The sequence below is a fragment of the Lacerta agilis genome, chromosome 8 (genome assembly GCF_009819535.1).
Source record: "Lacerta agilis isolate rLacAgi1 chromosome 8, rLacAgi1.pri, whole genome shotgun sequence".
Taxonomy (NCBI): Eukaryota; Metazoa; Chordata; class Lepidosauria; order Squamata; family Lacertidae; genus Lacerta; species Lacerta agilis.
The window spans coordinates 25,685,713-25,711,686 of NC_046319.1; the positions used below are offsets into that span (position 1 = coordinate 25,685,713).

Here is a 25,974-nt window from a genome sequence, read left to right on the forward strand (position 1 = left end):
AATGTCTTCCCCTCTAAAACAAAGTTGCCACTGGGAAGATTTCAATTTGGGTGCCAGGCTAAAACCTGTTTATTTACTCTGGTTTAATTTGTAATACTGTAACTGTCACCCATGTTTTATTGTTTATCCACTTTCTCCTGTGCAGTTGGATTTGTTGTTTTAATTGTTGTACCCACTCTGAAATCCTTGACTAGGGTGGGTTACATATATTTTAATTAAATAAACACAAGCAGATTTATTACAGAATATGTTAGACTTTAAAAAGTGCCAAAAGCCTCTTTGCTGCTGCAGATTAACACAGCTACCTCTTGGGAAGTAAAAATGAGCTGTGGTTGTGCAGGCTGGATCCAAGAAGCTACATCTTTTTTTTTAAATATAATTTTTATTATTTTTTACACTATACTTTTTTAAAATATAATTTTTATTATTTTTTACACTATACTCCAAGAAGCTACATCTTTGATCTGGCTACCACCATTCCTCTTACCATTGGTTTGGGGTCAGGGTTCCACAATATGTTTGTTTGGGATGTGCAAGCTAGGTTTTCCATGCTGTGCTCAGCTGTTGTCTCATTACTGAGACAACAGGCAAGTAAGTGGAAATAATCTCAAAGTGGTCAAAGTCAGGACTCATATACTCAGCAGGCGGTTGCTTTTCAAAATTACTTTTGTGAAAAATTTGCAGGAAAACCAACGATGTGGCATTTTATACTGCTGCAAACATGGGATGAACTGCTGGTAAATGGAACACTAGACGTTCTTTCCCTACCTTCCTCTGGCTTTTCCAGATTCCTTGTGCACTCTGAAAAGTCAAAGTTCCAGCATTACTATTTTGTGACTTGTTGCAAATGCCTTTGGTATATTTCTATTATATTTTCTATTTAATTAATAAATAAATGAATAGTTTCTAAAAACTCCAAAGACATAAAGACTGGTTTTAAGAGTGTTTTTTATTGCTTTTCTAACAGGCATAAATAACTCTTCCCATAACTATTCATATGAAATGCCAAGTACTTTAAACCATCACCAACCACTATATTATTCTTTTCTTTAGAACTCACGGTATGAGGGTTCTGAGAAACTGCAGGGCTGTGTTGCCCCTGGTGCTATGCTAAAAACCAAACAAAATTTTACATGACAGATGAAACTGCTAGCTTCTTAATTTTCAAAATAAAAGGAACAGGAAAGGTTCCACATTGGATAGGTGGACTGGCAGGAAAATTGAAACAGGAGGAGCTTGTCCCCCCCCCCCAATCAAATTTCTCCCCTGACATCCTGCTTTTACCTACAGAAGATACATATTTGCAGCAAAAAATTGCCAGAGACAAAGGGGTTAAACAGCCCTTCCCTGCAATTTATTTGACCTAGTTTGTATAAATGAAAATCAGTCTTTGAGGTTGCAAAGGAAAAACACTGGCAGTGCAGCCCTATGCACATTTAGCTGGAAGCAGGTCCTACTTGAGTTCAGCTTCTGAATAAGGCTGCAATCCTCTATCTACTTACCTGGGAGTATGCCCCATTGAACTCAATGGAACTTTTTTCTATGACATGCATAGGATTATGGCCTTAAGAAGGGTCTATCACAACATCCAACTTTGAGCCAAATACTTCTGATCTAATTGCATGTATGATATACAGAGATGTCCAACTGTTACGTCGTCATTTGGATCAATCATGTGAAACACTGAAAGCTCAACAATTGCTGCCATATTCGTTTTATAGAGTAAACTGTTGTTGCACTGTACTATTGCACATTTGACAATGTGGAGTGGGAATATTTAACTGGAAAAAGTAGAGGAATTTAGAAAATAGGATGCAGGCATCAGAGGGAATGTTAGAACCATTGCAACTAATATCTGCATTTTCCAGAGAGACTATCAATTCAGTGACAGAATGCTGCTCCTCGTTGGTGGATATAGACTATAGCATCTCAAAAGATACTATTTATCCAATAATGTCAGCAGGGCAATTATTTTGTTAAGCGTACTGCCTTGTGATCTTCGGTTGAAGGGCAGCATATAATTATATCAAAGGGACTATCATATATAATTATGCTTGTGCATCTGACAGTCATTTGGGCATCCTTCACTTTTTGTTGTTATACTGCTATGCGAACAGGTAGTCAAACTTGGATTTATTGTAGCAGTACTTTATTATAATTTTTAGTTCTTCTGCTTAAGTGGATCTACCAGACCCTCACAGCTCCTGGATCCAGATAACAACACAGGTACAGTGGTACCTCGGGTTACAGACGCTTCAGGTTACAGACTCTGCTAACCCAGAAATAGTACCTCGGGTTAAGAACTTTACTTCAGGATGAGAACAGAAATCGCGCGTGGGTGGTGCAGTAGCAGCGGGAGGCCCCATCAGCTAAAGTGGTACCTCAGGTTAAGAACAGTTTCGGAAGCTTGGCCACGTGATGTGCTCAAAATGGCCGCCTGCAGCAACACGCTGTTCACAGGAGGAAGCACAGAGAAACGCCACAGCCCCAACACACCCAAGGGTAAATCAGGAAATCTGAATCGACCTACTGCGGATACCAGAATAGTCAAGGGGCCTCGGCAAAAAAACAAAAAACAGAAAAATTGCCCCCTTATGTGCCATAAAAAGCTAAGAGGCTTTAGCGCAAGACAGCCCTGAGCCTATTTAAAACACACACTGCCCCTTTAAGGTGAAGAGATACCCCTGCAGCATAGAGTAAATGAAAGCGATTGATTTCCCTGTCTAGAATGGAAGGTGGGGAAGCTTATTCAGCCAGGCAGCTGCCCTTTAGTAGACACCCCACCATTTCATAAAACGTGCACCGACTGAAGGAAAGCAAGCACCCGCTGGGGCAAGTCAAGGCCAACAGAAAAAAATCAAGAAATGAGCAAGGCACCCGCTGCTCTGAGAAAGGAAGGAAACTAAGAACGCACAAAGAACCAACACACACTGAGGCAACCCGTGCCCAATAGATGAACTCAGGTAGATAGAAAGGAACAATGTACACGCGGCTCAGGGGAAGGACGAAAAGCGGAAGCGTACAGAGTAAAAAACAACAGACAAACCCACAAGCAACTCGGGGCAAGGGAGGAAGATGCTCAGAGCAGGGGAGGAAGGTGGGCTGAAAAACCTAATTACAGGTAGGTAGCTGAGATCAGGAATCACAAGACAGAGAAACCAGTAGGACAGGGGTCAGCAAACTTTTTCAGCCATGGGCCGGTCCACTGTCCCTCAGACCTTGTTGTGGCGGGCCGGACTATATTTTGAAAAAAATATATGAACAAATTCCTATGCCCCACAAATAACCCAGAGATGCATTTTAAATAAAAGGACACATTCTACTCATGTAAAAACATGCTGATTCCCAGACCGTCCGTGGGCCGCATTTAGAAGGCGATTGGGCCGCATCTGGCCCCCGGGCCTTAGTTTGGGGACCCCTGCAGTAGGAGAACACTTCAGTATCCCATGACATTCTATACAAGATCTCAAAGTAGCTGTCTTATTACAAAAGAATTTCAGAAATAGACTGGAGAGATGTTTCTGGGGGTGGTCTTGGACTCCAGGGCACGCAATTTAAATGTCTATATAAGGGCAGGCACACCTTGGTTCTGGGTCCTCCTCCAATTTCCTGTGTGTGAGGGGAGCACCCTGTTGCAACAGCTTTAATAAAGATTTGGCTTACTAGCTGCTTTGCTTCTCAATATTCTCTGGTTGGCCTCTGTTGTTTTCTCCTACTGATGGAGAGCCTACAAAGGGCTCTTGTGTACCCATAAGGGAATAAGGGCAGATTTCTGTTTACAACATAAGTAAGCGAGATCTGTGCATGCTGGAATCAAACAGGCAGAGCCAGGGCCGCTTAAATGTGGCAAACTACGTCGTCGTCCCCCCCAGCTAGCCGGATTAGCCAGCTGAGGGCGTGGTGCGGGCCTGGGATTCCCTGTGACGCAGGGGGCCCAACCATGCCCTGCCCTGCGAAGCGGGGAGCGAGTCCTGCTCGCAACTCCTCCCCTTGCGAAAGAGGAGAAGCTAAATCAAATAATTGAGAATGGGTATAAGAGACGCAGGTGGCGCTGTGGTCCAAACCACAAAGCCTAGGGCTTGCTGATCAGAAGGTCGGAGGTTCGAATCCCCATGACGGGGTGAGCTCCTGTTGCTCGGTCCCTGCTCCTGCCAACCTGGCAGTTCGAAAGCACATCAAAGTGCAAGTAGATAAATAGGTACCGCTCTGGCGGGAAGGTAAACGGTGTTTCCGTGCGCTGCTCTGGTTCGCCAGAAGTGGCTTAGTCATGCTGGCCACATGACCCAGAAGCTGTACGCCAGCTCCCTCAGCTAGTAAAGCGAGATGAGCACGGCAACCCCAGAGTTGTTTGCAACTGGACCTAATGGTCAGGGTTCCCTTTACCTTTACCTTTATAAGAGACTATCTCTAACCCTTTCATTCCAGTAGCTTATGAAAAGGACTGGAAAAAAGAACACTTTGTTTTTTTAAAAAACAAACAAACCAATATACCACTCCAGTGAAAAGGAGGGTGCTGACTGCCTACGATGCTAGCCCAGGAGGGCTCCTTCTTGCAACCAGCTCTGATTCTCCCCTCCATAGAGTATGCAACAGATGAGAGAGCTAGGTGAAAGAAGCAGATTCCCCTTCTAGACAGTGTTATAAACAGAGATGAAAGCTAGGAGCTAAATGGCACCTTAATCCTAGGTTATTGGCGCAACAACGGAATGTCTAGGTGAGCTTTTTTTAAATAACAATACAAAACAAAATGAATGAACTGCAGCTAAAATATTATGTTCATTTTCCACATGGTCTAGTCTTTCCCTGCCCACCCCCTAATATTCTTAAGAGGGTCCCTTCTCCAGTCTTCAGAGTGTATCTGGAAGTGGGGAGGCAGAAAAAGGTCCTCCTTTCCTTCCACTCTGCAGTGTTAATCTGAAATCTTAGGCTCAGTACTGTGCCCAGAGCTGAGAAACTACTTGTGCTAATGAAATTCTGTGTTGCAAAATGTGCCTAGAACAATGGGAGTTTTGAACACTGTTTCTAGACAAGGCCAGGAAAAGAGCTAGAGGGGTAGCACTTTGGAGCTGCCCAGGACTCAGTTTCAACTCACTTCACCTGTCCCTGCCTCTCTGGGCAGTGGGGGCATTAACCCACTGCTTTCTAGAATCCTTCTGCATACCTCCAGAGAACCAGCTATCAGCACCCAGGCCTTCATATTTTCAAGGCTGAATACACATGCTTGATATAGGGGTGCTCTCAGCAGCTCTGTGGCTTTAGATGGTGCCAACACTATGGCGCATCTTCAGGTGCTTGTGGCGATAGCCTAGAAAGCCCACAGCAGCCTAACCTTGGTAATGTTTTATTGAAATACACTATGTACTTCAAGGACCCACAAGAACTCACAGAGGCTGCCCCCACCAAACTTTGGAGTTCCCTTTCTTTTAAGGCTTGCCAAAGTCCATGCCTGTACTTCTTCAAAGAATGGCATGAAACTGCCTTTGGTGGTCTGGGATAGGGAAGGAGAGAAAAGAAAAAACACTGCTACCCACTCAAGGCATTGGGACTGGGAACGACATAAGCTCCAAACCAAACAATTAAAATTGATACCATTCATGAGATGGCTGTAGACATTCATCTGCTTTCTTAGCTGCAGTCATTTCATCTAAATGAAAGACAGAACAATTTCATTTTACACAGCACATACTGTAAACCCAGGACTTCAGTAAAGTTATATGGGCAGCTGGAAGATTTCACATTTGGCAAGCTGCATTGGGTTACTTTTTGTACAAAAAAAGCAACTGGTAAGTGCAATTCGTTTATTATTATAACGGAGCCAGATTCAGCTAACATTTGCGCTAGTGGACGCCAGCACAGGGAGTTCCACCAGCCCACCCCAAAATTGCCTTTGAAGGATCAGTGGTACCGTTCCCCACCCATCTGTCCTGTAAATACTGCTGAAATTTTGGCAGGAAGTTTTTGCAATCCTTATTGATCATCACTGTCAAAACCAAGTACCATACCCTATCACACCACTTGTGAATGGTACATCTGTCTGCATCTTGCTAATCCCAGATGCGTGTGTGCTGCCACATGGAGGTGGTTTATAAGATTCTTACAAGGGAGATCCTTTCTGCACCCTTTAAATAAAGAGAGCAAAGCTAATCCCAGTTCTATTTCAATATCTCTGAGTCATGATCAGTAAGGATTGCAAAAATTCCCTGCCAAAATTTCTGTGCTTTTGGACACAGAAATATCCCACCAGAGAAATCAATGATGTTTTCATCACTAATACAGATGTGGTGGCTAAGTGCTTCTTAAAATCAAAGTTGCCCACTGTGAAAAGGGTTGTTGTTGTTCAGTCGTTCAGTCGTGTCCGACTCTTCGTGACCCCATGGACCAGAGCATGCCAGGCACGCCTATCCTTCACTGCCTCCCGCAGTTTGGCCAAACTCATGCCAGTTGCTTCGAGAACACTGTCCAACCATCTCATCCTCTGTCGTCCCCTCCTCCTTGTGTCTTTCCCAACATCAGGGTCTTTTCCAGGGAGTCTTCTCTTCTCATGAGGTGGCCAAAGTACTGGAGCCTCAACTTCGGGATCTGTCCTTCTAGTGAGCACTCAGGGCCGATTTCCTTGAGAATGGATAGGTTTGATCTTCTTGCAGTCCATGGGACTCTCAAGAGTCTCCTCCAGCACCATAATTCAAAAGCATACTGTGTCAATAATGTCTCCTCTAAAAACTAGCAGCTCAAATGTTTGGGAAGATTTTCCAAATCATTTGTAAAATCTGTTTATCCATTGTTAAAATACTAAGATGGCAGTGTTGGAGACTTCTAAACCAAACCTCAGTGAATAATTCTCTTCACGGTCCTTAAATCTATAATATCCCAGCATAACCACCTGATAATACAACCACCTAGCTGGGGGCATCTGATTTAAGTGCTGATCAAAGTAGTATAATGTGGCAAACCTGAGGAAACCAAGTATCTCATACCATATTCAAAGTATCCCATATTCAGTGGGGTGGAGTTGGAGCTGTTCTTTGATATATATTATTGATGCATCTTAGGTTGTTTTAATAATTCAAAAAAAAAAAGTGTTTAAGTCACTTGGAGGACCCTGAATACAGTCTGTGATGGCTGGCAAAGAGAAGGGAGATGGGGGAAGGCCAGCAAATGCACCTGCAGATCTCTCCCTGGTAGACACTCCCCCCACCCCCCAAACAAATTTTCTCAGGACTAGGAAAAGAAGAGGAACACCAGCTGTGGAATTTTGACTGACTTACGGCTGACAGCTTCCTTATTTAAGAAGTGGTGACACAGACCCACTCCCAAGACTGCAACAAGTCAGCAGGTAAAGAGAGCAAATCCACCTGCATGTCTCAACCCGGTAGCCTTGCTAGGCCTGAGGGCTGTGGGGAGAAACACCCACTGTGGGGTTTGCTCTGTTGGTACTCTGGAGAAGGGAGGGGAGTTTTTGTGGGATTCTTTCTTGGCATGGATGCTTGTGGACTTTATGCCATTTAGGATGAAAACCAGGAGGGATTGGGGGAGGGGGATACTGAAATATACTAAGTGACTCAAAAGCCACAGAGAGTTAGTTGGCACAGAGTGGGGCCCTCTGTGTGGAAGAGGTGGGGGGGGGGCTGCCACAAGGTAAATGGCATGTGTGGGAACCATTGCTAAGACCCCTTGGTTCTATAATCTGCTCAAATGTTGTGTTTGTTTTTACCTAGGTATTTGGTTAAATTGAAATGAATAATTTTTGTTGCTGCAGTTTTGCTCATGATATAATGGTTCAGTTGTTCATTGGTCCTGTTTATACGATTTTGTAATTTTTGTACATCCATTGTTTGTGTGTCCCCCGTTTGTTTTTATTACTTTATTCCCTGCTCTGGGATTGAGAACATTAAACGAGGAGGGGCGCTATAAATACTGCAAATAAATATAATAAATAAGTTACAGAGCCAATTGAGCCAATGGTGACCATCAGTGCATCTTGTGGAAGCGAATTCCATAGTTTAACAATGCATCGTGTGTAGGACTTACACGGAGGTAACTTTTTAAAAATTATTATGCTGATTGGCAATAGCTCATTGTGCACTTTACCTTGAGAGATTAGCAAGATACTAACATTGCATTGAACACGTTGTGCCTATCTCAGAACTTTGAACTTCATTCTTATTATGCTCAAGGATTAGCCCTGGGGGGAGTCCAAAGTGTATATGAATGAATTTAGATTGTCCTTAAGCTATAGATAGGGACTCTAATGTTCCTTTTACATTTCACCTTTGCAAAGCCAAGCTTTTTAGGACATTGTGCAAAAGCCCGTGCAAATCTGCATCTCAGCATCCACAAGCACTGGACACTACAGTAAGACTGCTAAGCATACCTGTAGTAGCAATTTAGAACATCCTTCCACAACCTGTCACACTCCAGCTATTTTGAGCCACAACTCCCATCAGTCCCAGAGAGCATGCCTGATGGTCAGGAATTTGGGGAGTTGTAGTCCATCTGGAGGACGCCATGTTTGGGAAGAATGGTTTAGAGCAGTAGTCTTCAGCCTTTTCAGAACCAGGCCCTGCTTTTAACCCAAACATGCATTTCTTAATCTTTTACTGTATATTTTCATAGTGGGTCGTGGCCCACCAGCTGAAGACCAGTAACTGGAAGCATTTTGCATATATTAATTCCATCATCGCATGTGGCAACAACCACATAAGCAGATTGGTTCTGTTATATAGCGTGGCTTGATTTGAATAAAGGCAATTTAAATAAATCAATTTATATCACTGAGGGGAGAAAAGACCAATCTTACCCACTTATTCAAAGCAAATTTCCCATTGTGAAATTAATATTCCGAACATGTGTACATACTTATTGGTTGCAATAACAGTTGAAACATTCGTTTTAAGCTGCTTTGAACTCTTGCACAATCTAGGACCATTACCAAACCCTTTGCTCATGTAGCCTATGTGATTTTTGCACCACACAATTGTTTTTGTAACAATATGACAGAGGCATTGCTTCTGGTGATGTGCACCCTAATCTCTCTTGTTCTGCTGTGGTCAATTGAGGTGTGTTGGTTTCTGAAGCAGTACAGAAACCTATTTGACCTGAGAGTGATGGGGAACCCCTGGTCCTCGGTATGTTGTTGGGCTTCCCTAGCTCTAAAACTAGGCAGCCGCCAACCTACCGTATTTTATTTAACTTTAATTCTGGACCCACAGATAAAGAAGACCAATTAAAATACAGATAGAAGTTCTGAATGTCTCTTCAGAAAAGTGTGTGAATGTCAACACTGGAGACATTTTAAAAATCCAGGGCTGGGTTGAGAAACTTTGACAGCCCTCCACATACAGTTGGACTCAACTCCCAACAGCTAGCATGGCCAATAATCAGGGATGATAGTGAAGGAGGGTTCGAACAAGATATATTCTAAACCCCAAGTGCAGAAAAGTAATTAACTAAGTTTGTTTGTTTGTCTGCAAATGTGCTGAAGGCTGGAAACAAAGGGAGATTTTCTTTCTGACTGCATTCAGCCTGTTAGCAAGTTCAAGAGAAGTTCAGTCCATCCAGAAAAGCAGTACAGGACAGGAGACCAGGTAGGCAGGCAGCCAATTGTTTGAAGTAGATAGGAGCTCATCTGTTTCCTTTTAAAATTCTTTCCTTTTTGCTAAAGTAAGCAATGTATTCCTTTAAAAACCTTTGTTAGAAAGCTTGCTAATTAAGAAGCTTGTATACAAAATAAGCCACAACGATCCCTTCCCCAAGTTCAGTGGGTTTTGCTTTTTCTTTTTAATCATGTAGGAAGACCTTGGTGTTTTATAAAATCACAGCAACCTGCAATTTGCTGGCACCTTGGTCCATGAGTGGTGCACTATCAGATACTTCTGTGCTTGTGCAAACTGCAAGAAGCAGGGTGTGTTTGTGAGGGGGGGGGGGAGACATCAAAATGGAACCAAAAACTTACCTTTTCTGCTGATAAATTAATTGGGCTCTTAATACTTCTAGGAAGCATTCTAGTTTAATCATTACCTTTGTTTATAGCCTCTGTACTTAAGCGACTGCTGTTTCCCAGCATTCGGCTTTCCAGTCGTGGGCATTGTCTGCTGAAGGAGGAGATAAGTGAAGGAAGGTGTTTCGATGACTCAAGAGCTAGGGGAAAACACGGTGAGTGCCACTCTCACTTCCAGGCTGAAAATGTGAAAAGATTCACAGGGATAATTATGAGGGTTGCCCCTGACTCCAGCAAATTTATGGGCTGTTCTTGATGTTGACATGCTTTTCTTCCAGGTGAAATGTCTCCTAAGTGAAAAACAGTTAACAACTGGCGTGGAACTTTGCCAGTGAAATTTGTCTGTGCAGTTCAGAGCATCCATGGAAATCTAAGCCTGAAATCCTATGCACACTTCATTGGGAAGGAGGATGGGGAAGGAAATAGATTTGGTCTGCTTTTAAAGATGAACCTGCTTACTTTGAGCTTTCTGGAACAATATGCAAACTGAAATTCAATACAGTGGTAACTCAGGTTATATACGCTTCAGGTTACATACTCCGCTAACCCAGAAATAACACTTCAGGTTAAGAGCTTTGCTTCAGGATAAGAACGGAAATCGTGCTCTGGCAGCGTTAAGAATCGTTTCAGCATAAGAACGGACCTTCAGAATGAATTAAGTTCTTAACCCAAGGTACCACTGTACATCTGCACTCCTTGGCATTTTGAAATGCGATTCTCTAGCCTTGTAATGTGTATAGCAAAGTGTGCATAAAAATGCCTGCATAGTGACTTACTGTGAATCTGGGAGTGCCTGTTTCAAATCTCAGTCCTATGAACATACTAGATGTGTTATTATCTCAGCCTCCAGGCTCCCATATTTGCAATATGGGGATCATAATTCTTTCCTCAGGGTTGCCTTAATAATTTCTGAAAAAGTGTGCCAAATTCTCCCATTGAAATCAATTGACCTTAGGAAACATATATATATATATATATATATATATATATATATATATATATATATATATATATATATATATATATATATATATATATATAGAGAGAGAGAGAGAGAGAGAGAGAGAGAGAGAGAGAGAGAGAGAGAGAGAGAGAGAGAGACCTGCATAAATATTTGCTGTAGATTCTTGTGTACAGTATTTGGAATACACTTGCTAGAACTGTCATTGTATTACTCAGTGTATCCATAGAGGGCAGCCAAGTGTTCTGTTGTTCTTTCTTCATTTACTGTTCAAAACAATTCAGGTGCAGCTGTCTTGGTCAAGCAAACCTGGTTTAATATCCTGGTTTATAGTCTATAAGATTAAACCACAATTTCCCAGTTTGCTTTGTTTTTTTACATCTCGCCTTCTTTTGCTTTACAAGGCCATAGATTAACGTCCTTCTTTCCTCTTGCTCCTCCTCAGTCGTGCAGATGCCCTTGGTAAATCCAGCCACTTTCCCACCACATCCCCTCCCCAATTCCTCCTCTCATTCCTCCCACTGGACCTTTGCTTCAAACCGGTTCCATCTGCCCTATTTTGTTATACGGTGAGATATATTCAAAAAGAGGATGACCTCAGAACAGAGCGGGCCAGTTTTTATATAACTGGCTTTCCTCCACAAGTCCCAAAGAGGTGGTGGATGGGTTTATTATGTCCATTTCTCTCTTTGCAAGTGCAAAACAAGGCAACACATTATGGACTTGCAGAACACCAAATAGCCATGTTAAACCAGCTATAAAGTTTGCAATATAAAAATAGCAAACTGATAACAAAGTCTTCTGATCACTGGTGGCCAACCATCTGATAATAAGTTATCCATAACATCAAATCATGTTTTGTACAGCAGATTAATTTCCAACCTTTGAGCTCCCATCAAGGCAGATAAGCCACCTTTATATTACTAATACATTTCTCCTAATCATCACGAAAATGGCAAACTGTCGTTTCCAAGAATTGAGTGCTCCAAGGCATTGTACCTCTTAAGTTGAATACTGATTACTACCAAAATTCAAGATTAGTTAAATGGATCGGCCATAACAAGTAAGTGTGGAAGCAAAAAGTACACTGCTTCACTCTCTTGGCAGGCATTAAAATCAGGACTCTTGTTGCTGGCTATGTGATCCAGATAATCAGGGATCATAGGACCAGTGAGGTGATATCACAGTGTCCCACTCTTAGATTTGATTATATTATAACATTACGAAGCCAACTTGGAGTGAGGTAGCACATCCCACCATTACTTTGAATTAACTATGTAAGAGCGCTCGCTATGAGTCCCCCGTTGCTTTTTTGAAGTCAAAAGATAAAACAGGCTTTTAAATAAAATAATCATTGTTAACTTGGTGCTGTTTGCAGGATTCAGTAATAAAATAGGCACATCAGTATCAAGTAAGCAAAATGGATGAAGAAGGCATCAGAAAACGAAGTTCAAATCAAGAACCTGATGAAACGCCCATCAAGAAAAGCAAATCTTTGAATCTACAGAAAGAGGCAAGACTTGTAATATATTATATTGGAAACAGCCCTAGAAGCTCTTATGCTATTCATTCATTCATTCATCCCCTGCCCATCTGGCTGGGTTTCCCCAGCCACTCTGTGTGGCTTCCAACAAAATATTAAAATACAATAGTCTGTTAAACATTAAAAGCTTCCCTAAACAGGGCTGCCTCCAGATGTCTTCTAAAAGTCTGGTAGTTATTTTTCTCTTTGACATTTGGTGGGAGGGTGTTCCACAGGGTGGGTGCCACTACCGAGAAGGTGCTCTGCCTGGTTCCCTTTAACTAGGCTTCTTGCAGCAAGGGAACTGTCAGAAGACCCTCGGCACTAGACCTCAGTTTCCGGGTAGAATGATGGGGGGTGGAGATGCTCCTTCAGGTATACTGGACCGAGGCCGTTTAGGGCTTTAAAGATCAGCACCAACACTTTGTATTGTGCTCAGAAACATACTGGGAGCCAATGTAGGTCTTTCAAGACTGGTTTTATGTGTTCTTGGCGGCCGCTCCTACTCACCAGTCTAGCTTCCGCATTCTGGATTAGTTGTAGTTTCCGGGTCACCTTCAAAGATAGCCCCACATTAGGGAACAAGTTATGCTTTCGTTGTTTGTTAATATGAATTTTTTTTTGTATAATAAAATTATGCAAATAAAAAAATAAATAAAAAAAACAAAGATAGCCCCACATAGAGCACATTGCAGTAGTCCAAGCGAGATATAACCAGATCATACACCACTCTGGCGAAACAGTCAGTGGGCAGATAGGGTCTCAGCCTGCATACCAGATGGAGCTGGTAAACAGCTGCCCTGGACACAGAATTGACATGCGCCTCCATGGCCGGCGCGTCCATTTAGGCGAACTAGGCAATTTCCTAGGGTGCCAAAATGGAGGGGGCGCTGGCCAGGCTTGGGCGGGACGGGCTAGCAGCAGCGAGAGGTGCTGCTTGCCCTCTACACCACCCCCCGGCTCCCGCTAAAGCAGGCTTGGGCGGGGGCGGGCGGCGGGCGGCGGGGTGGGCGAGCAGCAGCTCTCCACTACAGTGGAGAAACTGCTGCTTGCCTCTCCACCCCCCACCTCCCACTAAAGCAGGCTTTGGTGGGGGCGCCAGAAGGTGGTTTGCCTAGGGCGCAAGAAGCCCTGCACTGGTCCTGATGGACAGCTGTGAGTCCAAAATGACTCCCAGGCTGTGCATCTGGTCCTTCAGGGGCACAGTTACCCCATTCAAGACCAGGGAGTCCTCCACAACTGCCCGCCTCCTGTCAACTCCTCTTAGCCTCCTAGATCTCCAATATAATTTCATTTCTGTTGCAAAAATCATTTAATTGTTTACTTACTTACTTACTTCGATTCTAAATCCACGCTTCATCATATACAATCTCAGAGTGGTTTTCAAAGATATAGTTAAAACAATAGAAATTAAAAGCCACTAAAATTACAAAAAAGGAGTCCCTTACAGCAGCAATGCAAAAATCACTGCTCTGATTAACTATGACCCACCGGCACTGCGCCAAAGTCCTGATGCATCTAGAGATCTTGCCTAAAACTTAATGAAGGTCTGAAGTGGCAGCTGTTTGGCTCTTTTGCACAGACAGAGGCTGTGTAGACACCATGCATATAAAACACATTTCCTGCACAGAATTCTGGGAACCGTAGGTAGTTTAGGCTGCTGGGGATTGTAGCACTGTAAGGGGCTAAAGTACCATTCCCAAGAGTCTTGGAGGGCAGGGATGCTTTTAATGTTTAGTGTGTGCGAAAGTAGAGAGGGCCTTAATCAGTCCCTCCCTAAAATGGTGCTCTCACAATAGCATAGTTAGGAAATTTTAGATTCTGGAATTAATAGTCTTAAGAGGAGATGCACATATGCAAAGAGGTAGTGAAGAAGCGCCAGGTGGCCTCAACCAAATTGTGTCTCTTACAATACTTTCCCCTGGATGCTTATAGGTCTGCATAGTTTATGGCAGGAATGGGGAGCTTGTGACCATTCAGAGGTTATTGGCTCCCAATTTCCAGCTAGGCTGGTTGGGCCTGATGGGAAATGAAGTCCAGGAACATCTGATTCCCCATTCCTGGCTTATGGCATTCACCTCGAGGCACTACAATACAGTCAGCATTTTTTAAAGCAATGAAATAAACTTGTTTTAAGTATGCTTAACTCCTTGTTGGATTTTACTTGCTGCAAAATATGGATAGGGAAAATAAGCTCCCTCTAAGATACATGGCAGGACGTGGGTGGCACTATGGTCTAAACCACTGAGCCTTTGGCTTGCCAATCAGAAGGTTGGTAGTTCGAATCCCCGCAACAGGGTGAGCTCCCATTGCTCAGTCCCAGCTCCTGTCAACCTAGCAGTTTGAAAGCTCGCCAAAAAGTGCAAGTAGATTAATATGTACCGCTCTGGCAGGAAGGTTTCCATGCACTGCTCTGGGGTTCGGTGTTCCATTGCGCCTTAGTCAAACTGGCCACATGACCCAGAAAAACTGTCTGTGGACAAACGCCGGCTCCCTCGGCCTGTAAAGCGAGATGAGCGCCGCAACCCCAGAGTCGTCCGCAACTGGACTTAACTGTTAGGGGTCCCTTTATCTTACCTTTAAGATACATGGCAGTAGCTGTTGTATAAAGCAGTTTCTGCAATAAGAGTGGACCCTTCTTGACATATTCTTGGGTTAACATCTGCTTCAATGTTCCTGTCCCCCATCTCCACCCTCATTATACTGCCTATAGAAGATTGAAATAACCACTCCTGTTGAATTCAACTAACCTCAATTTCTTTTTCCAGGTGGGCCTGCTCAGTGGAATCTGTCTCATTGTTGGGACAGTGATTGGCTCAGGGATCTTTGTTACTCCAAAGTCTGTTCTGGCTAACGTTGGAGCAGTTGGGCCCTGCTTAGTCATTTGGGCAGCCTGTGGAGTGCTTGCTACATTAGGTAAATCACTACTACTCTTTCCAACTTATTCTCTCTCTTTCCCCCCCACCCCCAGTTTATTACAAGCTCCTTGTTATGTGTTGTTTTGTTTAGCCCTTTAATGGTGGATTTACATTTGCTAGTTTTGCTTTTGAAATTAGCATATAAGATATAGGTGAACAATTTGTTTGGGGGAAATCCTAGCCAAAGTTAACACATTACATTACAGTGGTAACTTGGTTCTCAAACAGCTTAGTTGTTGAACAAATCAGCTCCCAAATGCCGCAAACCCGGAAGTACGTGTTCCAGTTTGTGAATGTTTTTTGGTAGCTGAACATCTGACACGGCTTCTGTTTGAGTGCAGGAAGCTCCTGCAGCCAATTGGAAGCCGCACCTTGGTTTTTGAATGGTTTCGGGAGTCGAACGGACTCCCGGTTTGGACTAAGTTCGAGAACTAAGGTACCACTGTATTTTGAAGCTGTACAGGTTCCTTTTGTTCATCTGGCCTCTCTTGCAAATCACCATGTGATGAAAAACCTAGTGATCTATGTTTAGTATATGGCAACCCTATGCTAGCATGTTGTGGTGGTTAGACTAGAATTGGGGGTGTTCAGGGTTCAAATCTCCACTCGTCCATGAAGCTCTCTGTGTAATCTTGGACAGGTCGCCATCCCTTAGCCTGACTTACCATACCTCACAGGGGTTTTGCATGTATTGAAGAAAATGTAAAGGATGAATGAGAGATAAATATAAATGTAATAAATATGTGGTAACTGGCTCTAAAAATCACTTTTTGTCACTAGCTTTGCTTTTATCGATGCCCCGAGTCCCAAGGCACCCGCTGATGATGTCATGGACAGTGTCTAATAGACAGCATGAGAGAACAAGTGCAGTGTTTATAAATGAAAGTAATCGTGTTTGAGAGGGAGAGGGAAAAAAAGAATTTCTCCAGCAACTCAAAATTATAATTGGTTGGGACCAGATGAGCTTCTCACAACAGAAGCACTCATTGGGTGAGAGAAATGTTGACTAGTTCCATATAACACAACAAAATTATGCACTTAATAGAAACAAGATCCCTGGTGTCTTGAAACACGCTAGAAGGATCAGGTGCATATGGAGCCCTCCAGAAGCCATATTGAAATGGAGATGGGTGATTGTGGTAGTGGAAGGTTATTTTGAAAACTCCCACTTCTTTCTTCAGGGGCACTGTGTTTTTCCGAACTTGGCACAATGATAACGAAATCAGGAGGAGACTATTCGTACCTCATGGAAGCCTTTGGCCCAATCCCTGCGTTTTTGTTTTCCTGGGCATGTCTCTTCGTCATCATGCCCAGTTCCTTTGCCATCATTTGCCTCAGCTTTGCTGAGTACACAGCGGCTCCGTTTTATCCAGGTTGTGACCCCCCCACGGTTGTCATCAAGTGTCTGGCAACAGCAGCCCTCGGTGAGTATTTGGCTTTTGATCAGGAAGACAAAGGTAGCTGGAAGGGTGAGTTAGTGACCTAATACAAAGATAACAGCAAAGAATAGGCTTCCTTTTACACACGTGTTAATTTGGCACAAGCTGGAGGCAGCTGCTGTGCAACAGAAGCGAAGAAACTCTGCTAGGTATCACAGGTCCCTGGTTCAAATTTCACCTCTGCCATGACTCCATGTGAAGCCTTGGTCAAACTACCCTCTCCTTTTTGGGAACTTGGGAATACACCCATCTTATATATGGCTCCTGCCAACTTAGCAGTTCGATAGCATACCAGCACGCCAGGGCAAGTAGATAAATAGGTACTGCTGCAGCAGGAAGGTAAATGGTGTTTCTGTGCGCTCTGGTTTCCATCACGTTGTCCCGTTGTGCCAGAAGTGGTTTAGTCATGCTGGCCACATGACCTGGAAAAGCTGTCTTTGGACAAACACTGGCTCCCTCAGCCTGAAAGTGAGATGAGTCTATACCCCATAGTTGCCTTTGACTGGACTTAACCATCCAGGGGTCCTTTACCTTTACCTTACATATAAAGAGTGCACATGATGAGTGAAATGGTCTGAGCACTCGAATGCAGAGGAACATATGAAGGTACCACACAGCTGGGCAGATTATACCTCCATCTAGCCCATTATTGGCTACTTTGAGTGGCAGGAAAATGAACTGGGAAGGCAAAGGACAGATTCCAGTGGTACAGAAGCTTATTCGTTGAGGTGACATTTCTTGTGAACCTTCCACCCTTTCCTTTCTCCTAGTTGCAATTACTCTGGTGAATGCCCTGAGTGTGAAGTGGGCGAGCTACGTGCAGAATTTTTTCGCTGCGGCTAAAATGGTGATTGTCATAATTATCATTGTAAGTGGGATTGTTCTTCTAGCCCAAGGTATGTTATGTGGAAGTTTTAGTTGCAGAATCTCTCTCTCTCTCTCTATCATCTACATATCTATCTATCTATCTATCTATCTATCTATCATCTATCATCTATCATCTATCTCTATCTATCTATCTCTCTCTCTCTCTCTATCTATCTATCTATCTATCTATCTATCTATCTATCTATCTATCTATCATCTATCTGCAGCAGTTGATACAACTGCTTTGGTTTTTGCTTTCTTTTTGGGAGGTGGGTGGGTGGGAACCTGTTTGCTCATATTTTTAATATCACCTTCCTTGTAAATACATAAAAAGCTGTTAATGACAAACATTAAAGATAAGTCTCAAGTTTCTAAAAAGTCACATTCCGTTTCAACATGTTTTAACATCTGGCATAAAATAATCTATGGGCAAGTGCCCCTGGTGATACCTGATAGGAAATGCTCAGTGGTGAGGGGACCACAAAAATGGGGAAGGGGTCGAGGAGGGTCAGTTGGGTGGAGAGCAATCAATGTCCCTCTTATTTTCCTCCGGGGAAAGAATCTGGAGGATATGATATCAAGACCACAAAGGGGTCCAGTGGCATCTTAGGCAAACAGATTATTGGGGTGGGTGGGAGTTTTCATGGACTCTGAGCCAAGTTTCTAAGCTGCAAAAAATGATATGTTTCACTTTCCCTCCCCCAGGAAATACAAAGAACTTCAACAATTCGTTTGATGGTCCCCCGCTTTCTGTGGGCACCATTTGTCTTGCATTTTATAATGGACTCTGGGCCTATAGTGGATGGTAATATAATTTTATGACTCATTAGCAGTTAGAGTTCATGCCTTATTTTGATCTGTCTTTACTGCACTTTAACAAAGATATTGCATGGAAACATTGGCACCTGAAGTCTTGCTGAAGAATCATACCTGGAAATAGTGTAGGGTGAGGAATACTTATTCTAAACTTATGGTGACTTCCTGGTAGGCATGAAAGGAGACAGAGCCCACTGACTTTTTTGGGGAGAGCTAAGCAGACCATTAACTTGTGGAACTTGCTACCACATGATGCAGTGATGGCCAATAGCTGAGATGGCTTTTGAAGGCACCAACAGTATCAGCTAGTCTTAGGTCATTAGAAAAAGGAGTTAACAGCATCTTAAGGTTAGAACTACTACTTAGGCAGGCATCCCCAACCTCAGCCCTCCAGCTGTTTTGGGACTACAACTTGCATCATCCCTAGCTAACAGGACCAGTGGTCAGGGATGATTGGAGTTGTAGTCCCAAAACATCTGGAGGGCCGAGGTTGGGGATTACTGACTTAGAGCCAGTTCATAGGCATAATAAAATCTCTAATCCAGAAGGTCTCTCCAGATGTTTCCATAGAGGTGTGTGTGTGTGTGTGTTGTCTTAATTGATGGCTGCTTCTCATATGGGAGGTGAATGGATGCCAAGTAGTACAAAAGGAAGAAGGACTCATATTTGTTAAGGGCATATTTTTCCCTGAAGTGGTAAGGCTGTGTCTGGGCTGTAGTATTTCAGATGGCAGATGGCAGCTGCTTCATACTCAATCCTCAAAATAGACCCCTGCACATAGAAAATAGCATGTCACAGAGAAACCTAATTGAGAAGCTTTCCCTTTTGTCCAGGATAGCTATATGCAGGGCATCAGGCTGCCAAAGATTGATCTAATGTATGTTTTGATGTGCAAGGGATTATTTTTGCACAGAGCAGGTGCATATATTCCTGATACTTGTTTTACTGTTGAAAGCCATACAGTGGTACCTCGGGTACTAAATTCGTTCTGGATGTCCGTTCTTATCCTGAAACTGTTCTTAACCTGAGGTACCACTTTAGCTAATGGTGCCTCCCACTGCTGTAGCCGCGCCACCGGCACTGCTGCACGATTTCTGTTCTCATCCTGAAGCAAAGTTTTTCTTAACCCAAGGTACTATTTCTGGGTTAGTGGACTCTGTAACCTGAAGTGTCTGTAAGCGTTTGTAACCTGAGGTACCACTGTATTGGGAACTTGCTTCTGTGCAAAATGCAGAACACAAATCAAAATAGGATATTTTCTACTTGGCTCTGTGAAATGTCTCGTAAAGATGTTGTTGTTGTTGTTGTTGTTGGTTGAAAGGCAATTATAATTTCAGTAAAAGATATGTATTAACATCAAGACTTACATCCCATAACTCTTTTATTTGGAAATTAAATTCCACTGGGTTCAAGAGGGTTTTCTCCCAAGAATGTGCAGGATGCAAAGTAACGTTTTGGTACTTCTCTCCTCCCCCCCCCCCCTTCCAGGAATCAACTTAATTATATCACAGAGGAACTTAAAGATCCTTATAGGTAAGAAAAATGCTGCATCAGCTAATAGAACACCATTTCTTTTTCCTCCTCCCTCACAGTCCCATTGAAACAAGGATTTCTAACCTGCCATTCAGGGTACAGCCCTCCTAAGGCAGTGTGCAAAAAGTTTCACAAAGCAACAACAAAATCCAATAAACTGTTTTCTGAAACCAGGCCCACCTTAGTGAACTGCATCTATACGGTCAGGAGGAAATACCGTATTTTTCTGTGTATAAGACGCCCCATGTATAAGACGCCCCCTACTTTTGGGAACCCCAAATTTAGAAAATGGGCATATGCACTATCTGTGTGTAAGATGGCCCCAGATTTGTAACCTTAAAGTTAAAAAAAAAACAAAAAAAACACACCAAGTCATTTTGTTGCCTGAGGCAAAGGACAAGATGGTTGCCACCTGCAGAAGCTGACTAGACCAGCTGTTTTAGTCTGACAGTGTCCTTCAGAACCACCCAAGGGCAGAAAGCTAGTTTAGGCTATGTAGCACACCTAGCTGTATCCTCCACCAGGGGGGAAATGTCTGGGAGCACAGAAGGAACAGCCTCTGGCCACCAGCATCTGCCACCCAAGGCAGTTGCCTCACTCTGCCTAGTGGTAGAACTGGCCCTGCATCCACCAACAGAGTGAAATGTTAAAGTCTAAATACACAGCTGTTTAGAGCCAAACTAGATGTAGTGTTCAATGTACAGATGCAATTAATGTTAATGAACACCATCCATGGGGGCGGCGCGGGGGCTGGTGCTTCCTCCTTAACCCTCCTCCCAGCTCCACTGCTTTGTCCTGCTGACCCTCCCACCGAAGCTGCTATTTGCATGGGGAAGGCAGCTCCTTCTCTGCTTCTGCTTGTGTGCCCATTCATCTTGTGTTCTTATGTTCTCAATGCAAATATCATTGCTGGAAGTTGGGTGGGATGGGGGTGTTAATCAGGACAATAGGGTGGCAGTTGTCTTAGAAGATGTGTTATTGTCATTGAAATAAGAGACGATGCTCATTATTTAAAATGTGACAATTTCCCCCTCTAGAACTGTTCAGAGGCCAATTTATGCAGAAACCTATATTGTAAATCAACTGATAGCATATCTCTTTACATTATCTAGAAATCTACCACTCTCTATTATTATTGGAATCCCTCTGGTCACAGTTTGTTACGTTCTGATCAATGTATCCTATTTCACGGTTATGACATCAACAGAACTTCTGCAGTCTCAAGCTGTTGCTGTGGTGAGTCTAAGTGGGGAAATGTGTTGTTTTTCACCTCTGTACCATTCACAAGAGGATGTTTTGATACAAATGGCAGAAGAAGAGTGAAAGTGGTTTAAGTTACACATGGGAAAATTTGCTTCTCTAAAACGTTTTGCAAGCTATTTATTAAGTATCTTTCATTACTGCTGTATCTTCACGTGCCCAGTTGGTTGACCTCTAGGATTTAAAGATGTGCATTATTTCAATTCCTTCCATCACAGACATATGGAGACAGGGTTCTTTATCCTGCTTCCTGGATAGTCCCTCTTTTTGTGGCTTTTTCTACCATCGGGTCGGCCAATGGGACTTGCTTTACTGCTAGCAGGTAAAACAAAACTTTCTCATGTGGAATTCCAGTGCACTGCAAATTAAAGTTGACTTGTGTGCCCCCAGCCCCAAATCCAGATTGCAAGACTTCTGCACTTATATGTATTTGGAGTTAAGAGCACCACAATTGCCAACAGGTGACACTTAAAAGCAGGTCATGTTGGAGACAGCTACCCCAATCATCTGCTAATTAGAAGTAAATGTGCCTCTGAATTCTTAGTTTTCCTCTAAATTAATCCTGTCATTTTCAAGGAACTCTGTGGTGGAAGCTGCCCCAGCATTATGTGAATAAATAATTCAATGTGTTAGTGATACATTGTGTGAAGGAGTAATTCACAGTCATTCTGAATGGGTTCCATGCCTGCACCATCCTCTCATTAAAAGTTACCTGGGGACACCCGGGAGACAGGGATACACTGACATTTCCAAGCTGCTCAGTTGCTGGCATGGTGGTGCAAGGAAAGGTGGTATAGGGGGGGTGGGAAAGCAGCTTAAATTTAACGTCACACCTGCACATTCACTCACATTTATTGGTAGCACAGCAGTAATGTACTGTATATGCATGTGGCAGTTGTGCTGATCTCATTCCATTTCCCAGATTCTTATGCTTTTAACATTGGACTTAATCAGGACCTTGTTTATTCTCAAACCACAGCCGTTGAAACTCTCCATACACTCTCCATAGGCCCATATTACTGCATAACACAGTAAACACAGATTCTGCAATGCTCCCTGAATGCATGAATGGTTTACCTTCTCAGGCTTCCTTACGTAGCTGGTTGTGAAGGACACGTGTTAAAGGTGCTCTCTTACATCAGCATCAAGCGCTTAACTCCAGTGCCTGCTATCATCTTTTATGTAAGTATGATTTCTCAAGTGTCAGAAGAACATCGTAAGACCCCTGCTGGATCAGGCCAAAGGCCTGTCTAGTCCAGCTTTGTTCTCTATTATTGGAAGCAGGACGTAGCCATCACGACTAGTAGTCAATGATGGTTTTATCCTCCATTAATTTGTCTAATATCCAACCGGTCCAAGTTGGCAGCCATCACAACTCCCGTGAGGCCAAATTCCATGTGACTGCACACGGCTTTCCCATCTGTATGCAAAAGGGTCTTCATGGAGGCATTGTATTATAATGAAGCAACCATGTAGTAGGGCTACAAATTCAAAGTCACTGGAGAGACTAAGCAAGCATGTCTGAATTAGTTTTCCAACAGAATTATCATAGCCACAATTAGTATTGGCCATTCTATTAAAAGGCCTCTAAACCCAAAACTGAAATCTGCAGGTTTTTTTTTTTTTTTTTTTTTTAAAAGCCTTTTCCATAATGCATTTCTTCTGCTTTCAGGGTGCAATAGCTATTATTTATATAATTCCCGGAGACATCAACACCCTCATCAACTACTTTAGCTTTACAGTTTGGATATTCTATGGTCTAACTGTGCTGGGACTCATTGTCATGCGCTTTACAAGAAAAGATCTTGAAAGGCCTCTCCGTGTAAGTAGCCCACCAGAAGATAGTCTCATCAGTGTTCAGGATGGTTTGGCAGTTCCTCTTGTGCTGCTGCTTTTGTTACTGCTAGAGTTGGGGGAGAAATTAGGTTAACTCGTGAGCTGCCTCTAGGTTAGATTATTGCAATGCATTCTATGTAGTGCTCCCTGGCCCAATTCAAAGTACTGCTCTTGACGTATAAAGTCTTACGGTGCCCATGACTTCAATACTACAATATCTAATCAATACCTAATCATCTGAAGGCCTTCTTGAAACAGGCCTTTTCAGTGGCGGTTCCACAATTGTGGAATGCTCTTTTTAGAGAGAGATGCACCTGGCACCGTCATTACCAACTTTTAGGCACTTTGGCAAAGATGTTCCGTTCCCCAGGCATTTGGCTCTTAATTGGAGTGTCAGGATATGGTGCTATCCATTCCTTGTGTTGTTCATTGTTTAGTAGGATGGGATAGGAATTGTCATTTTTATGTGATTGCAGGATGGTTATTTTTTGTCAATTGTCTTTTGGGTGTGTTTTAAATTTTGTATCATGTATGTTTTCATAACTCTAACTCACTTTGAGACATTTTTGTAGCAAGCACCGAATAAATCCAATAAATAAATAATGCCCAATTCACACTTCCCCAAACTATATGAAAACTGAAATACAGCTGTCCTTTAAATAGGCCCATGATAACCAGCATTTTAAAAAATCCTGCTTCCTGCCACAACAGCCTAGGGTGACTTGGTTATCATGCAGAAGCCAATTAAGATGTGGAATGCCTAGGCTGTGGCAAGACTTGCCAAAATCACCAGATCCTCTCTTGCCCTGGCAAGTAACATTTGTATGCTGTTCCTGATGCAACAGCCAAGTTGTTAAAATGGAGGGCATTAGACTCTTGAACCAGATTATATTACTTGGCCTTGCTAGGTCGTTCCAATCTGGGGTCTCTCAACACACACAATTACATTCCCACCCCCACCCCCCGCTCTGTCTTTCAGGTACCTCTGATCATTCCCATCCTTGTGATGTTTGTTTCCATTGTGTTGGTCCTGGCACCCATCATCACTGCACCCGAGCTGCCATATCTGTATTGCGTTCTATTTATTATCAGTGGACTTGTCTTTTATGTACTTTTCATCCACTTCAAATTCAGCTGGGCTCAAAAAATCTCAAGTGAGTATATGGTTGATTTCCATCCCAGGGGGAAGAGGGGTTTGTGATGAAATAATCTGAGTGTGACTCTTTAAGTCTGGTTCAAAAGGGAAAGAGCTTCATAGAGTGGGGTGCATGAGATACAGTAGAGAGGAAATTATGTGAATAGAGCAGGCTCATAGAGTCGGGAATAGGGGTATGTGGTCTCTTCAGATGATTTGAGTTGCTAGAGATTACATACAGTACAGAATGCATGCTTCTGTGCACTGGCCCCTTGCCCCTTGCAGGCACGTGTTTTCTTTGAAGACTGAAACTTGATGGTAGTTTGACATACACAGGAAATATACCCTTATGATTGTGGCAACTGGTCTTTTGAGTGGACTCTGACACCTAGCAAATTATGTCCTGGAAACCATTTGAAATGTGGTCCGAGATGCCCTCACTTTGCCAGTCGCCATGCCAACAAATGTCCACTTATAATTTCATCATGTTAAAGCAGTTATCCAAAATCTTCCCATAGTTTACAAAGTTAAAAATAAACATATAAATATAACTCAACTGAACCAGAGTTCCAGTAGAACAGAATGCTACTCTACCCTGATAGCACCAATAGTATAAGACCGTGTATACTGATTTTGAATAGACCTCTTGATGTTTCCAGAAATAACAAGATGCTTAGATTGGTTTTAGGTTGACGTGATGTGCTCACCATTGCACACACCATCTGGTACACTTAAGAAATGGAGAGCATCACAATAAAGCACTAGTTTTGAAACTGTAATTTCTGGAATATTCTCAAAACCCATGTTAATTTGGCTATAGGAAAAGTAAAGCCCATAATCTGGTTTGTGGAATCAACACTGAGGCTTCTAAGTGGTTAAGTGCAAAAGGGGAAATGATCAAGGAAAAGAAATGGTATTAACAGTGCAATTGCCATTTCTAAAGCTTCTGACCTCAACAACTTCTGCGTTTCAGAGCCCATCACTATGCACCTTCAGATGCTTATGGAAGTAGTTCCACCAGAAGACGTTCCTGAATAACATTGAATTTTTCCATCATTAAAAAGGCTAGCTCCTGGAAATGGTTCAGCAGGTATGATACATCATGTCCCCAACTATAGGTCTCAATGCTGAGGATAGGGGACATTTGTGAGACAGTAAGTGTCCTGAAAAAGACACTGTTCTGTTTCTTTCCCCTGTAAAATGCATTCATTTTTGTAACACATTGAATTCAGGGATTTGCAACATCTTAAGAAAATATCTGAATGGGGGAAAAGACCTGAGGATTTGTAGGCCATGGACTTGCTCTCAGGTATGGAATTTCCACATTACTTTCTCAGCAAGCTGAACGGACAGAACATTTACTACTGTATTACAGTGCCATCTACCAGCAAACAAACATGGAAGTGTAAAGATGAAATCTCATATATTAAATATCTTACAGATTTATAAAGGGTAGAAACCCAAATGAAACAACAGGTGAACATATGGGAGGGGAAAAGACATGTGATCTAGACTATGGTTACCAGACTTCCCCAGTTCCTGGGGGCATTCTCTGGATCCACCAATCTGTCCACGGGCAGAATCCGCCCCTGGAATGTCCCTGGACTTAATGTAATTTCCCCGGATTAATCATATGCCTGGGGACTTCCGGAGAGGGAACATGGCGGGTGCGTGCAGGCTCAGCGGCTGC

At 42.9% G+C, this 25,974-nt stretch overlaps 1 protein-coding gene across 1 annotated transcript; it reads left to right on the forward strand.

Annotated features, from left to right (window-relative positions):
- Window positions 1-12,331: 12,331 nt before the first annotated feature.
- LOC117050795 (b(0,+)-type amino acid transporter 1-like) lies at window positions 12,332-25,765 on the forward strand. Its single transcript, XM_033156644.1, has 12 exons — window positions 12,332-12,471; window positions 15,249-15,396; window positions 16,580-16,822; window positions 17,608-17,733; window positions 18,410-18,509; window positions 20,009-20,053; window positions 21,166-21,289; window positions 21,532-21,635; window positions 22,399-22,495; window positions 22,986-23,135; window positions 24,129-24,303; window positions 25,258-25,765. Exons 1-12 carry the CDS (start codon window positions 12,379-12,381, stop codon window positions 25,320-25,322), a joined length of 1,470 nt encoding a protein of 489 aa, XP_033012535.1. The 5' UTR covers window positions 12,332-12,378; the 3' UTR covers window positions 25,323-25,765.
- Window positions 25,766-25,974: the final 209 nt, after the last annotated feature.

Excerpts from the sequence above, each read along its gene's own strand:
- LOC117050795 (XM_033156644.1), top strand. The coding sequence starts at position 12,379 with ATGGATGAAGAAGGCATCAGAAAACGAAGTTCAAATCAAGAACCTGAT. Across the intron at positions 21,636-22,398 it reads ACTTGCTTTACTGCTAGCAG|GCTTCCTTACGTAGCTGGTT; the intron begins GTAAAACAAAAC and ends TTACCTTCTCAG. Across the intron at positions 24,304-25,257 it reads CTGGGCTCAAAAAATCTCAA|AGCCCATCACTATGCACCTT; the intron begins GTGAGTATATGG and ends TCTGCGTTTCAG.